General features: G+C 40.6%; 1 protein-coding gene across 1 annotated transcript in view; it reads left to right on the forward strand.

Annotated features, from left to right (window-relative positions):
• PDK3 (pyruvate dehydrogenase kinase 3) overlaps window positions 1-15,391 on the forward strand; it is a 130,159-nt gene that overhangs the window by 77,479 nt on the left and 37,289 nt on the right. The window contains exons 4-5 of the mRNA XM_082245790.1: window positions 856-1,040; window positions 6,834-6,923. Coding sequence (XP_082101916.1) covers window positions 856-1,040; window positions 6,834-6,923 — 275 coding nt within the window. The remainder of the gene's footprint in view (window positions 1-855; window positions 1,041-6,833; window positions 6,924-15,391) is intronic.

Consider the following 15,391-nt stretch of genomic DNA (forward strand, 5'->3'; position numbering starts at 1 on the left):
CTACCAAGCAGTGTTGAGCACTCCTTAATCTGAATCCTACTGTTACCATTGTGCTCATTACCCATTTTCTGACTGCTACATAACAGACAGTATCTAAAGAATAGCTTTTCAGCACCCTATATGTAGATGGGATCAAATGTAGGTTACAATGGACGTTACTTCATCAGAAGCTAATGGAAAAACTACACCATGTCTAAGTTCTGTAAGATCTAGGTCAAACATTTTCTACCAACTGGCCTTGACTGTTGCCTCCTTGAACTCTGGCACACCTATATTCATGTGTGGAAGACACCCTTGGCCAACCTTTATTTATGTCAATATAACACTCATGTGTAAACTTTGTAGGACATAACTTGGCAGACTTTGTATTCCAAAAATTCCTGAAAATTCTGTCATTAAAAAAAAAACACCAAAACAAGCTCAAAGAGCTAAATATTCTTGGAGATATTTATTTGCAAAGACAGGTTCCCTGTGTCAGAAAAACTGGCATCTTCATGGCACTTCCAGAATTTGTGAATGAATATCCCCTGGCATTGGGATTTTGACATTGCATAGCTTGCTTAGGGTGAGTGTTACTAAACTGAATCTCTGCAAGAATTTACACTTTTGCCTTTTAAGAACTTATAAATAAGCTGAAGGAGTAGTATGTAAGTATAAAGATGAAGCGTAAAATAATTGTAATGTATGGAAAATGCTACGTTTAATTACACTAGGATATTTTAACAACTTGCTGCTTCAGTAGGCTACAAAATAACTAGATATTAGTAACATCGTTAGGAATGGTGTAATTGTGAAATCTATTTTGAAAGTTATGCTTTTATAATTTGTTTTTAAGCTTGTTCTTTCATTTTTCAGCTTTTTAAATGTCCTTATCCAAGTGAGGAACCGACACAATGATGTGGTCCCCACCATGGCCCAAGGAGTGATTGAATACAAAGAGAAGTACGGCTTTGACCCATTTGTCAGTAGCAATATCCAGTATTTCCTGGATAGATTCTACACAAGCAGAATTTCTTTCCGTATGCTCATTAATCAGCACAGTAAGTAGCTTGTTTGTGCTTAACAACACAACATATTAGGTTCACCTCACCGCGCTCCAGCTGTTGCTGATAAACGTCTTCCATTTGTGCCAGCTATTTTTCATGTACAGTACAGTTTGTACAGACTTGATGTTTGACTTGTTCCCTGGTAACAATAAAGGGAAAACTCTTTGAATGTACCTATTAAACACCCTTAACAGATATGGTATTCCGCAGACTGTAATTGGTAATGATAACTACTAACTACCTGTTTATTTATTTACTAGTAGATAATCCTCTTGTATTTTATTGTTTTGTAACTGTACTGTCTCCCTTTTATATTGTAAACTGCTGGCACTATATAAATCCATAATAATAATAATTAGTAAAGCATTTTTTTTAAAGGAAAGTTCGCCCCACCTGTAATAAATACTCAAATTTTTCCATGTTCCTGCAATCTTCACTGTAAGGCCCTGCCCAGCATTGCAAAGCCGCAGGGTGGCTGGAATAGAGCTGTCCCCTGCTGATAGGGACCTTTTCAAGAGAGAGGTGGTAATGTGCTGGGTAGGGCCACATAGTAAACCTCACTGGAATAGGGAGTAAGGTAACTCATTGCACTCAAGGGGATGGGGAATTTATTAAAGGGAAAATTCACTAAAAGCTTGTCCTTTAGGCACTCGTCTTCATTTTGTTTTTTTTTTGTTTTTTGGCATAATGCAAGACTAAACATTTACCCCATGTAGGAAATGTTTTTCAACCTATATAACTACTTAAGGACATAAACTGTGGCAGGACGGCCCTTAGGCGCAAAATCACGTACATGTACGGAATTTTGCTTTAAGGCTCTAGGGGGCACATGCGCGCTGCCGGAGCCGCGTTCCTGCTTTGATTAGACACAACAGGGGACGAGTCCACGGGATCGCCGCTGGCCTCCCGCATTTGTCAAGGAGACTGACAGAACAGCCGTCTGGCTATGTAAACAAGGCAGACGGCTGTTCTGTCAGACAGGAAGGGATAGATTGGGTGTTCCTAGTAATCAGGAACACCGATCTCTCTCTTCCTGCAGTCAACTTTTTTTTTTTTTTTTCAAAATTGTCAGTCTTTTTTTGTTTATAGCGCAATAAATAAGAAATGCAGAGGTGATCAAATACCATCAAAAGAAAGCTCTATTTGTGGGAAAAAAAGGACATCAATTTTATTTGGGTACAGTGTCGCACAACCACGCAATTGTTAAAGCAACACAGTGCCGAATTGCAAAAAATTGCCTGGTCATTAAGGGGGTAAAACCTTCTGGGGCTGAAGTGATTAAAGCGTCACAATATAAAAGCTTATGGTTGCCTAATCCTAAATACTCTTTGATGGGTGTATCTATGACCCCCCCCCCCCCCAACAGTGTGATGCTTTCCAAAAATGTAAAATGCTTTTAAGAAACAACTACATCCTAATATATTTTTAATAAAGTGTATTCTAAAACTCTGGATTGTTATGAATTTGACAATAGCAGCAGAAGATTTCCACCAAACGTTTAAAGTGAAAGTAAATGCAAAACCTAACTAACGATGAACCTACTCTGAGCCGCATTCTAAGCTTAATCTATCTAGCCCTGTAAAGAAAAAAATTGCTGTACTTACCTATTCGAAAGCAACTCTGATCTGGTCTCCAGCAGTGCCCTCTGTGTGAAGGAGAAAGCCGAAAATGGGTGGGAAATGCCTGGGAGATGATATCACCCATAGACTTACTATGGGGCTTCTGTTACCAGCTGCCATTCTTGCACACTGAAGCCGCTGCTGACAGCTCAGCCTGGGACTGCACCACTGCGACTGCAGAATAGGTAAGTATAGCGATCTTTTCTTTTACAGGGGTTAGATAGATTAGGCTTACAATGTGGTTGAGAGTAGGTTTTGAGTTAGGTTTTGCCTTTACTTCCACTTTAACAGTGTGCCTGGGGGTATAAATACCACATACTAAGATATTTAGAACTATAAGACCAATAGTAAAATAAGCTCTTTAGTGGTAAAGTGTAGACATTGAAACAATTTGCTGAATTTAGGACATGATTTAAATTTGACTGATAATGGTCAGTTGAATTTTATAAATAAATTGCTGATCTGCAGGATAATCTGTTAGATAATCTTGCAGGCTGTCAAAAAAGGTATTGCGGGATTGAGGTAGTACAGCCAGACTGCTCTGTGCTCAGTTGAACAGGTAAGGAGTCTATTTAAACTCTTATGACAATATGCGGATTAATATTAAAGAATGAGGTGCGCAAACAAAAAATTAATCTCCAGCAGCAACCAAAACTTTAACCTTGATAAAGTAAACGTGTCATGTGCAAAAAATGGGTGCGCTAGATGTGAGCAATGTGTGTTAAGCCAAAAGGAAAAACACAATGAACAAAATACCTAATAAATATACACAGATATTATAAATGGTGCACAATGTGAACAAAAACGTGCTATGGAAATATGTGCAGTCCAAAACAAGTCCAAAATGAAAAAAGGCTGAAATCTTCTTGATGGTGAATGTAGGTGAAGAAGAGGACGTGCAAACACCAAATCCCTCTTGGCACCCACGTGTAAAGAAAAGAGAGGTAATACCCTTACCAACTCAACATATTAGAACACTTGGGAAGATGACACCAGCCAGTGTTATAGATATAAAGTCCCAACCTTTCACCCGATATGTGGTATATCAAAACTCTTACCAAAGGCAAGTTTTTCACAGGTCAGATGGTGAGTGATAATGTTCTCCAAATCATCAGGCAAACTATCCAGACTAGCAGGCAGTGAATTTTCTTGTAAATCTTATTCTGACTCCTGTTGCTGTATGGGGGTTGGTTTCTCTCCTGTACCCCTCACACTCAGTGACAGATAGTGCCCAAAAAAGAATGTAACAGGCAATAGTGCATTACCTCTTAAACGACTTTATTAAGAAAAGGCAGAACACTTACAGTTAAGTTGAATAAATAGGCAAATGCAAATTCAATCATGGCCGCTCTGCAGCACGGACCACGGGTGGTAAAGGCGCAGGGTTCTCCCCCCGATGCGTTTCCCCTGATGAGGCATCGACTGGGAATGGAGATCTGGTGTCATCTTCTCAAGTGTTTTATTATGTTGAGTTGGTAAGGGCATTACCTCTCTTTTCTTTACACGTGGGTGCCAAGAGGGATTTGGTGTTTGCACGTCTTCTTCTTCACCTTCATTCACCATCAAGAAGATTTCAGCCTTTTTTCATTTTGGACTTGTTTTGGACTGCACATATTTCCATAGCATGTTTTTGTTCACATTGTGCACTATTTGTAATATCTGTGTATATTTATTAGGTATTTTGTTCATTGTGTTTTTCCTTTTGGCTTAACACACATTGCTCACATCTAGCGCACCCATTTTTTGCACATGACACGTTTACTTTATCAAGGTTAAAGTTTTGGTTGCTGCTGGAGATTAATTTTTTGTTTGCGCACCTCATTCTTTAATATTAATCCGCATATTGTCATAAGAGTTTAAATAGACTCCTTACCTGTTCAACTGAGCACAGAGCAGTCTGGCTGTACTACCTCAATCCCGCAATACCTTTTTTGACAGCCTGCAAGATTATCTAACAGATTATCCTGCAGATCAGATATTTTGTTCATTGTGTTTTTCCTTTTGGTTTAACACACATTCCTCACATCTAGCGCACCCATTTTTTGCACACAATATGCAGATTAAACCAGTTATTAAAATAAATTCTTACTAAAATGAAACTTCCTATTTATTGGCATAAATCTAAGGCTCTATTCAGATTGGTGTAATGCAGGACAATGGAAGCTTTGTTTTACTGACAGCCCCCGCCCTCCTCCACTCCCCAAATGCACATACTGTAGTATTAAAAAGGAAAAAAAGGTAAAAAAAGAAAAATAAATCACTTACCTCGGCCCCGAGTTCCATGCACTTCCAGAAAGCACCAGTGAAGTTACAATACCTCACAGCTGCCTCCATAAAGCTGGGCATTCGAAATCCTGCAAGAATGCTCTTCAGCACATTGCCACAACTTGCAGTGCACATTCCTAATATACACTATATTACAAAAAGTATTGGGACGCTTGCCTTTATACGCACATTAACTTTAATGACATCCCAGTCTTAGTCCGTAGGGTTCAATATTGAGTTGGCCCACCTTTTGCAGCTATAACAGCTTCAACTCTTCTGGGAAGGTTGTCCACAAGGTTTAGGAGTGTGTCTATGGGAATGCCTGACCATTCTTCCAGAAGCGCATTTGTGAGGTCAGGCACTAATGTTGGACGAGAAGGCCTGGCTCGCAGTCTCCGCTCTAATTCATCCTAAAGGTGCTATCGGTTGAGGTGAGGATCCAATCTGTGTCTTTTTTCAACCAAACTAACTATGTAACTGACCTAAACACCTTTGGGATGAATTAGAGTGCAGACTGGCAGCCAGGCCTTCTCTCCAACATCAGTGCCTGACCTCAAAAATGCTCTTCTGGAAAAATGGTCAAACATTCCCATAGACGCACTCCTAAACCTTGTGGCCAGCCTTCTCAGAAGAGTTACATAGTTAGTGAGGTTGAAAAAAGACACCAGTTCATCCAGATCAACCTATGATGAGTGTTTGTGTTTATGTCAATAGTAAGTCGAATACCCCTGTATGTTGTGGTCGTTAAGGTGCCCATCTAATAGTTTTTTGAAACTATCGATGCTGCTTGCTGATACCACTGCTTGTGGAAGAGAGTTCCACATCCTTACCGCTATGACGGTATAGAACCCTTTACGCAGTTTAAGGTAAACCGCTTTTCTTCTAATTTTAGCGAATGGCCACGAGTCCTTTTATATTCCCTTTCACTGAATAGTTTGTTCCCTATGCTAGGGTCACCAGTACGGTATTTGTACATTGATATCATATCCCCTCTCAAGTGTCTCTTCAGTTGAAGCTGTTATTGCTGCAAAAGGTGGGCCAATTCAATATTGAACCCTACGGACTAAGACTGGGATGCCATTAAAGTGCATGTGCGTGTTAAGGCAGGTGTCCCAATACTTTTGTAAATATAGTGTATGTTTAGCATCACTTTCCCTTGTCTTAGCTTCCCTACTTGGTAATCAGCTTGCTAAGAAACATCTAGCCTCACATGTACACTTTGATCTTATTCTTTGGAAGATCTCCTATTACAGACTAGTGATTGACCTATATTGCTGCATTGCAAAGGACAATCAAAGGACTTCTGATAATAGTACACATGGGAAATTCATCTTATATTTCTATACAGATTACCCATGTAAAAGTTTATTCATTGCAAAGTTGTATTTTGGCCAAGATGGTGTTATTCGAAGGTAGCATAGTTTACAGTGATATTCCCCGTTAAGAATATTTCCTAATGGGCCTCATGAGATGTGTAGTTCTGCAAGAGCTGCAGGGCCGTAGTTTGGGAATCCCTGACCTAGACCATTGATGGCAAACCTTTGCACCCTAGATGTTTTGGAACTACATTTCCCATGATGCTCACTTACACTGCAGAGTGCATGAGCATCATGGGAAATGTAGTTCTAAAACATCTGTGGTGCCAAGATTCACCATCACTGACCTAGACACTCAGACCCATGCTGCAGCTTGGCTACAGAACAGGAAGATCTCTCACACATTGTATGATGAGCAGACCAGAAAGCCCGGGCTGTCTTATTAGTTGTGTATTGAGAGTTGCAGTTTTGGGGTCCAGGCCCTTCACCCAATAATCTAATACAGACACTTGGCGCATAGGCATTTTTTAGATTATGAAAGAGTTCTCAACATGATTGATTTATAATTGTATATGTTCATATTACAGCTCTTCTGTTCGGAGGGGACATTAATCCTGCCCATCCCAAGCATATAGGCAGCATTGATCCTTCCTGCAACGTACCAGAAGTAGTAAAAGGTATGACGTCCACAAATGTTTTGTGGTTATTTATAAAAATGGAATAAAATGATTCATCTGTCAGCTTTAGGACTCTTTCGCACAGTAAAAACACATATGCACTTTTTATGCATTTTCAATGCGTTTTTGGTGTGTTTTCTGGATTCTTGATTCCCAGCATGCACCTGTGAAACAGGTGATTTAAAAAGCACACCAAAAATGTTTAGTTGAGTTTTTGATGTGTGTTCTATTCATTTCAACGGGAAGGTGTGTTTTTGGTAAGTTTTTTAAACATGCACACAAAAAACAGCATGCCAGCACACTTGTGTAAAGAGTTCCATAGGATTTAAAGGATTTTTCATGTATTTTTTGTTCCGCTTTTTAAACACCAAAAGTGCATCAATAACTGATCAGTGTGCAGTCACATACAATAAAAAGAAAATCAAAATTCATCTTACTGTGAACTGACATGTACTGAAAAACTGAAATGTAATTGGTTGTTATGGATTACTGCAGTTTACCCTTTTGTTTGCACCTTGCACTGTATTGCTGACTATGCCAGTTTGTGAAATACTCAGTTTCGAATGTTGCTGTACTTCAAGCCTGGTAAAAGAGATTTGTGGCTTCATTTTTGCTAAGTAGACTGCTTTGCACTGTCTTTTCCCATTAGAGGTTTCCAAATACTCATGAAGTTCTCTTTGCAGAAGTTCTCCTCTGTAGTACTGTTTCTGCTATGGTACTTTTCTGCTGCAAATTAGGTCTGACCATGCAGTGAGTTTTCTCCATGGACAGTCTTGTAAAATGTTCATGGGAAATGCCGTGCACATGACCGATGTTATGCCTTTTTTTTTTTTTTATAAATCGAATTACTATGATAGTACATTGTAATGACAGAATTTTAAAAGGATATCCAGTAGAGATAAAAGTTGCAGCCTTGCATTGTTTAAAAAGAGACATCTCTTCTTCACTCCCCTTATTGCCAACAACGGCCCTGTCTAGCTAATGACTATGTGCTTGAGAGGCTAAATTAGATGCAAGGATAAAATGACGCTGAGACTTTTTATTGAGACATGATGTATTTTTACTTCTGAAATGTGAGTTGATCTGTATTTGAATAAAATAACTTTACAAGCGATTAGCACTATGGTATCTTCCTCTTGCTTCCTATATAAGTGACACCACGCTGGGAGCTGCGGATCGTGATCATCCAGCTAGTAGAGCAGTGCCACTATAATACTGCAAAAGCGCAATCGACCTCCTGTTATTAGTGAGGTCTGTCCAATGCAGGTGAGAGGACACCTAGAGGTGGGGTGAAGGGCACTGTGGTGGTTACAGTCAATACTCTTATGGTGTATATGGGACTGCACATTCACAGAAATCGGATATTCCTGAGTTAATGGACTTTAATGAAAGATGGACTTATTTTGAATGATTATATATGTTTTTTTTGCGTAAAATTTCTAAGATTTATTTGGTGGTCACTAATGTGATCTAAAGCACTTTATTGTTATATTTTTTGATATATCCATTGAAGGATAGCGCTGCACTTTTATGAAATATTATTTACTTCAATTTGCACAGATGGATGGATGCATTTTTTTGTGCTAGCTGCTTTCCGTTACACTGAGGGTTTGCACACCCAGAAATATTTATCACAGCTATACATTTTTATATTTTTTATTAGTAAGGTGGTATGGATTAAGTAAGCGCAGCAGATTTTACACAATAAAGGATAAAATTATGCCATTTTCGCTCATGATGTCTGTCTAGTAATGCTTCTGAACTAGATGTTTAGCAATAGTAGGACAGTTCCTGGAATTGTAGTTTACACCTTAGTGTTTCACATTCTGTGTGTCCATTGTACTGATCCAGCTTATGCAGTGGTCCTGTCTGACCACTTGATTGGATTGGCTGCATCAGGGGATCAGTACTGTTTCTACAAAGAGGGGTGAGAAGCAGACTTCTTATTAAAGCGGTAGTATCATCTATTTTACAACTTTGCAGTATCCTAATGACATGTGTCAGTATTTTATTACGCACCTTTTAGCATGCCTGTCACTGCAGCCGTTCTCCTTCGATTTAGATCGGTGCTGTCATCTACGTCACTCGCGCATGCTCATTGTTATATTTTTTTCCGGCAAGATAATTAGCTTGCCGGAATATTTCACTGTCTATTGCGGGGCTGCGTCATTTCCTCTCCTAGACGTCAGCCCCGTTCTCCCGCGAGACTACCACCTTCCCCCATTAAAAAAAATTCTCCACTACCCCATGTGACTTGCTACGTCACAGGGGAGTGATAGTGGAGTAGTGGAGAGAGGAAGAAGACGTGTGGAGGGCAGAGCGGCAGAGAAGAGGAGATCGAGAGAGAAGATATCAATAGTGCAGTGTTTACTGCGCATGCGCGGGATTTCGGGAATAATACTCGTACTGTGGGCGGAAAGACAGCAGCGTTCCGCAGGAGAAAACCACAGTAAGGATGGCGGCGCTGTACTATGAAGAAATCGGAACATATAATATAAAATAATACAGGTTAGCAAAACGAGCAATTGATTGCTTTCACTAAATTGGATTGAAAATGACATGTTACTGGTGTTAATGTTTTTAAATGCTATACTATGAATGAGTTTACTACCGCTTTAACTACCTGACTTTTATTTGAATCTGGCCATGACATATTTTTGTCCGATTCTAGTGATTGAGCCATGTTCTTTAAAAATTAGACAGCTATCTTTATGTTTCCGAGATTGTGGAGAATGGACACACATGCCCATATATGGTGGTTATATCTGGTTGTGCAGCAATTCTAGGTCAACATTTTTAGAATAATATCTACCCTAACTAAGATCACTATAGAACCCGATCCCACATTTGCTCTGCTGAACCATTGTGCCCTGGACTTAACGAGAGTCCAGTTAAAAATCACACTGCTGGTTCTGACCGCCTCCAAACAAACAATAACTAAGGCTTGAAGATCCAGTCTCTCTGCAAATTATGCAGACTATGATTCATAGTAAAATAGATGCTATCTTAACTGATACGATCTCCAAACACCTCAAGGTTTGGCAACCTTGGGTGGACAATTTTTTGCCACCTGGTTTTGACACCTCTCTCCTACCTATTAGTTTTTACTAGCTGTAATAAGGATAACTCTAGCTGACCGTGGGCAACTGACCTCTTCTCCTTCCTTCTATTCCCCTTACTTTAATTCTCTTATCTTCTCTTTCTTTCCTTTCTAATTTCGTCTTCATCCTTGGAAGTTTTTCCAAGAACTGGACAGAATACTCCAGATGTGTCCATGGTTTTATAAAGTAGTAGGAGCATAATAGTTTAAGTAGTATGATATAAAGTAGTATTTATCACCACCCTTTGGACATGCCCCTGTAGCCAGTTTTCTATCCCAGAACAAACCTTGTGGTCTATGCCTGCAGACCTTAGTTTGTAGATTAAGCGTTTGTGGGGAACTGTATCGAATGCCTTAGCAAAATCCAGATACACCACATCCACAGGTCTCCCCCTATCTAGCTCACAGCTCTCCTCCTCGTAAAATGTTAAATGTTAACAGATTGGTTTGGCAAGAACATCCTTTTTGTAAACCCGTGCTGATTACTGCTGATGATACTGTTGTCCTTAGAAAATTGGATATAGTCACTTATCATCCCTTCCAGTAATTTACATACTATTGACGTCAGGCTGAACGGCCTATAGTTTCCCCGGATATGCCTCCGCCCTTTTTTGAATATTGGTATCACATTGGCTTTCCTCCAGTCTCCTGGTACAGTTCCTGTCAAAATACTCCAGAAAAAGAGGAGGGAAGGGTAGAGGAGATCAAAGAGATCACCTCAGAAAGGCAAGGCAAAATCCATTTTCTCATTTATCTTAAAGACCAAGTCTGAAAAGGGGTTATCATTGAGTTTTCTATAGGTCTGAGTATCAGACAGAAGTCTAATCGTCTCCCTTTCGTACCCACATTCTGACAATAATACCACATTACCCCCTTTGTCGCTTTTCTTTATCACCACTCCACTGGCTTGCTTTAGTTCTTTATGGGCCTTTCTCTCCTCATGAGGGAGATTGTCTGGGGGTGAGGAGCTCAAATCAATCTTTTTGAGGTCGTCCTCCACCAAGGGGAGGAAAAATATTTAACCATTTGTTATTACGAAACTTCGGCATTGCCGTAGACCGTATGTTGATGGGGGACCTTCTAACATAGCTATCACTGCCATGGGGCTCCTCATCCCCCGACAAAGACCCACCCTCCTCAAGGAGTGAGTTCAGGATATCCAATGCTTCCTGATCCTCAGGGCTTAAAACCTGATTAGTCCCTGTATCACCACCGTCTGCCAGATGAAGTAGTCTATAGTACACCTTTCTTAAGTAAAGACATAGGTCTTTGTAGGCCTCAAAGTGGTCCATTCCTTCCACTGGTGAAAAGGAAAGACCCCGCTGAAGGAGTCTGATATATGCTTCACTTAGTGGGAATTCTGAGAGGTTGATGACTTTTTGATCATGTGTCTGAGACATTAGACCATGATCACTCTGATTAGAGGGGGGACCCTTATTCACCATTCTGATCATTTCCGATTTCTCGTCCTGATCCTCTGTTCCTTGTTTCCCCCTTGGGTTCCTTCCCTCTCTTTGTCTTTTTCTCTTCCTCTTCCTTTTACGGGGCTATTTTTTGCCGCCTTTGCGGGCTCTCAAGGTATGAATCATATCCTACTATAAGTTTGTGATTCATATATTTTTTTGTTTTGATTTTAGCAACCAATAAAATTTGATATATAATACTTTAACCAGAGTTGAGCCTCCTTTCTTTGCAGCCTTTCTGAAGTGATCTCTTTGATCTCCCCTACCCTTTTTCTGGAATATAGCAATAGGTTGCAGAGGCTCCCCGTCAATACTTAGCCTTTTGGTAAGTTTGGATGATACATCCTTCAGTCCATTTATCTGAGGGAGTGTTTATTCCCTATACCTTTTACTAATTTTTCTCCTGTCAAAATACTGTCTGAAAAGATTAGGAACAACAATCTAGATATAACCCTACAAAGTTCTTTAAATACTCTCGGGTGCAAGCCATCCGGTCCTGGCTGGTGATTTATTTGTGTTATTGTTATCAAGCCTTTCCTTGATTTCACCCTTTGTTAGCCACAGTGGCAAGTCCTGTGATGTTCTGCTAACCATACAGTCATGGTCAGTATACCCCTCCTTTTCCTGTGTAAAAACTGAGGAGAAGAAAGCATTTAGTACCAGGCAATTTTACGTTATTGTACCATGTGCTGTTCAGTTTGCTTTAATAATTCTTTTGTACTTGAAGTGACTGTGAATTCCACCTCTTACTGTAAACTTCATGTTACTGTGGATATGTATGTGATCTTGCTTTTTCAAAAATAAAAATTAGACAGCTTTGGTTAATAGTTATGGTGATAGGATGTCTTGTTGTGAATGGGATTGAATGGGTTGCTTCTTCTGAATGGGAATAAAATTTTAAACACTTTCCCCTCATGTATGCAATAATGGTGTGAGCAGTCAGCCCCAGCTATACCACAGTGGAGTGGAAGACTAAAGTTGCCTGTTGGTGGTGGGGCGTAAAGTGTGTCTCAAACCAGAAGCTTTGTTTTGTGCTGTCTAATTAAAAAAAGGGAGGGTTAGAACATCTGCCAGTTTATATTATGTTGTCTAAGACCCTCTGTCAGTTTTTATTGTGTCCCTTTGTGAGTCCCTTTGGGGAGATTTCTCTTTCACGTTTTAAAAAGTTGTCACTTGGCAAGGTGTCATCTTTAGAAGATTTCCCCTTGCCTCCTGTTTCAGTGACTTCTTGTCATGCTGACAATGGTCATCATGGGGTTTGATTTACTAAAACTGGAGCGTGCAAAATCCGGTGCAGTTCTGCATTTAAACAAATCAGCTTTTTTGTCAAAGTTTAATTGAACAAACTGAAGTTAGAAGCTGATTGGCTACCATGCAGAGCTGCACCAGGTTTTGTACCCCCCAGTTTTAGTAGATCAACCCCCATATGACAAATAGTGAGAATAAATTTCTCTGGTGGACAACATTGAAAGCCTAATAGAGGATCTATCCATTTCACACTCTATCCAAAAGTATAGAATAAACCAAGTTTTGGCTAGAGATACTCTTTAACACCTGTGCACCTACGGGACTTTAATGACATTTTACTTTGTACCCCAAAAATCAAAGTGAAAACTGATGCAGCAGGATAGTCCATTTTGCTGAATTTTCATTCCATCAACACAAAATGGTACTCAGTAATATGTATGATTTGTATATAGAAGGGAGTGTTGCGTCAAACATGTCTTAAAGTGCTTGTGCAGATATTTAAATTTAACATAAAATCATATAAATCAATAAAACAACATATTGTTCAATAAAAGGTGTAAATAACAATTGTGGAAAATCATCAATCTAGGCTAAATAGTGCAAAAGTCCATATGCAGCAACAAAGAACAAAAAGTCCATATGGCATTGGTGTCACTAAATACAGCAGAGACTTGGTGCAGAATAAGCCTTCACCTCCACATTTCACCCAGTGATCAAGTAAGGTACTCCTTACCGGAAATATATGACCCCTTGATTATAGGGGGTCACACAGGCATGTCATCCACTCAATACACGATCCTCAGCTCCACAGCGCATAATTATATGGCAAGCCTTTTTAAAGAACAGCTCGGACCACGCAGCGGACATAAACAGAGCAGAAAGAGACTCTCATGGTGTAGTAAGTCTAAACATATCACTTTTTATTTGTAAAAGTTTGCACTTACTAGAATCTCCATACATCAATCGCTTAATCACAAGTATATAGCGGGGTGATGAGCACTGCCGAACGCCAGCGCTCCTCCAACCCAGAAGTGGCTACGGTCTCACGTTCCCGACGCACGTTTCGTCAGTACGACCTGACCAGTAATATGTATGGCCCTCAGGTGCTTGTATGCACGTCTGACAATGTTGGGGAATGCTCCTAATGAGAAGAAGGATGGTGTCCTCAGATATTTTCTCCCAGATCTGGACCAGGAAATTACTGAGCTCCTAAACAGACTGAGGTGCAATCTGACAGCGTCGGATGGACTGAAACATAATGTCCCAGAGGTGTTCTATTGGATTTAGGTCAGGTGAGCATGGGGGCCATTCAATGGTATCAATTCCTTCATCCTCCAGGAACTGGCTGCATACTCTCACCACATAAGGGTGGGCAATGTGGTGCACCAAGAGGAACCCAGGACCCACTGCACCAGCATAGGGTCTGACAATGGGTCTAAAGATTTTGTACCGATACCTAATGGCAGTCAGGGTGCCATTGTCTAGCCTGTAGAGGTCTGTGTGTCCCTCCATGGATATGCCTCCCCAGACCATCATTACGCTACCACCAAACCAGTCATGCTGAACGATGTTACAGGCAGCATAACATTCTCCACAGCTTTTCCAGACCCTTTCACGTCCGTCACATGTGCTCAGGGTGAATCTGCTCTCATCTGTGAAAAGCACAGGGTGCCAGTGGCAGACCTGCCAATTCTGGTGTTTAATGGCAAATGCCAATTGAGCTCTACAGTGCCGGGCAGTGAGCACAGAGCCCACTAGAGGATGTCAGGGCCTCAGGCCACCCTCATGAAGTCTGTTTCTGATTGTTTGGTTAGAGACATTTACACCAGTGGCCTGCTGGAGGTCATTTTGTAGGGCTCTGGGCTCTGGCAGTGCTCATCCTGTTCCTCCTTGCACAAAGGAGCAGATACCGGTCCTGCTGATGGGTTAAGGACCTTCAGGTATCGCCTCATGCTACCAGTAGTGACACTGACCCTAGCCAAATGCAAAACTAGTGAAAAACAGTCAGAAATGATGAGTAGGGAAAAAAAAGTCAGTGGCTTCCACATGTAAAACCACTCCTGTTTTGGAGGTCATCTCATTTTTGCCCATCTAGTGCACCTGTTGTTATCTTCATTAACACCAAGGCAGCTGAAACTGATTAACAACCCCCTCTGTTACTTAACTGACCAGATCAATATCCCAGGAGTTTAATTGACTTGATGCTATACTCTGATTAAAAAGTGTTCCTTTAATTTTTTTGAGCAGTGCATATGTAGGCTGCCATTGATGAACTCCATATGAAAATAATAGTTTGTTGTGTTTAAGGGGATAGTTCACCTTTATCATAAAACTGCCTAAGCAGATAAGGGGTATCTGTTAACAAAAACAAATGGTGCAGCTCTGACTTACCGTATATACTCGAGTATAAGCCGAGTTTTTCAGCACATTTTTTTGTGCTGAAAACGTCCCCCTTGGCTTATACTCGAGTCAAGGAAAAAAAAGTCCGCTCCGACGGGCTTAAGCTTTAAAAATGGCGCCGCCCATCACATACATGTCACCGCGCACGCGCCGCCGCCGCTCGGGAGAGGCCGGGAATAGCCGAAATTATACGAGAGGTGGCGGCGCGTGCGCAATGACGTGTCGGCGCCGGGCGCGCCATTTTTAAAATGAAGGCG

Source organism: Pelophylax lessonae, assembly GCF_965119305.1.
Source record: "Pelophylax lessonae genome assembly, chromosome: 2".
NCBI lineage: Eukaryota > Metazoa > Chordata > Amphibia > Anura > Ranidae > Pelophylax > Pelophylax lessonae.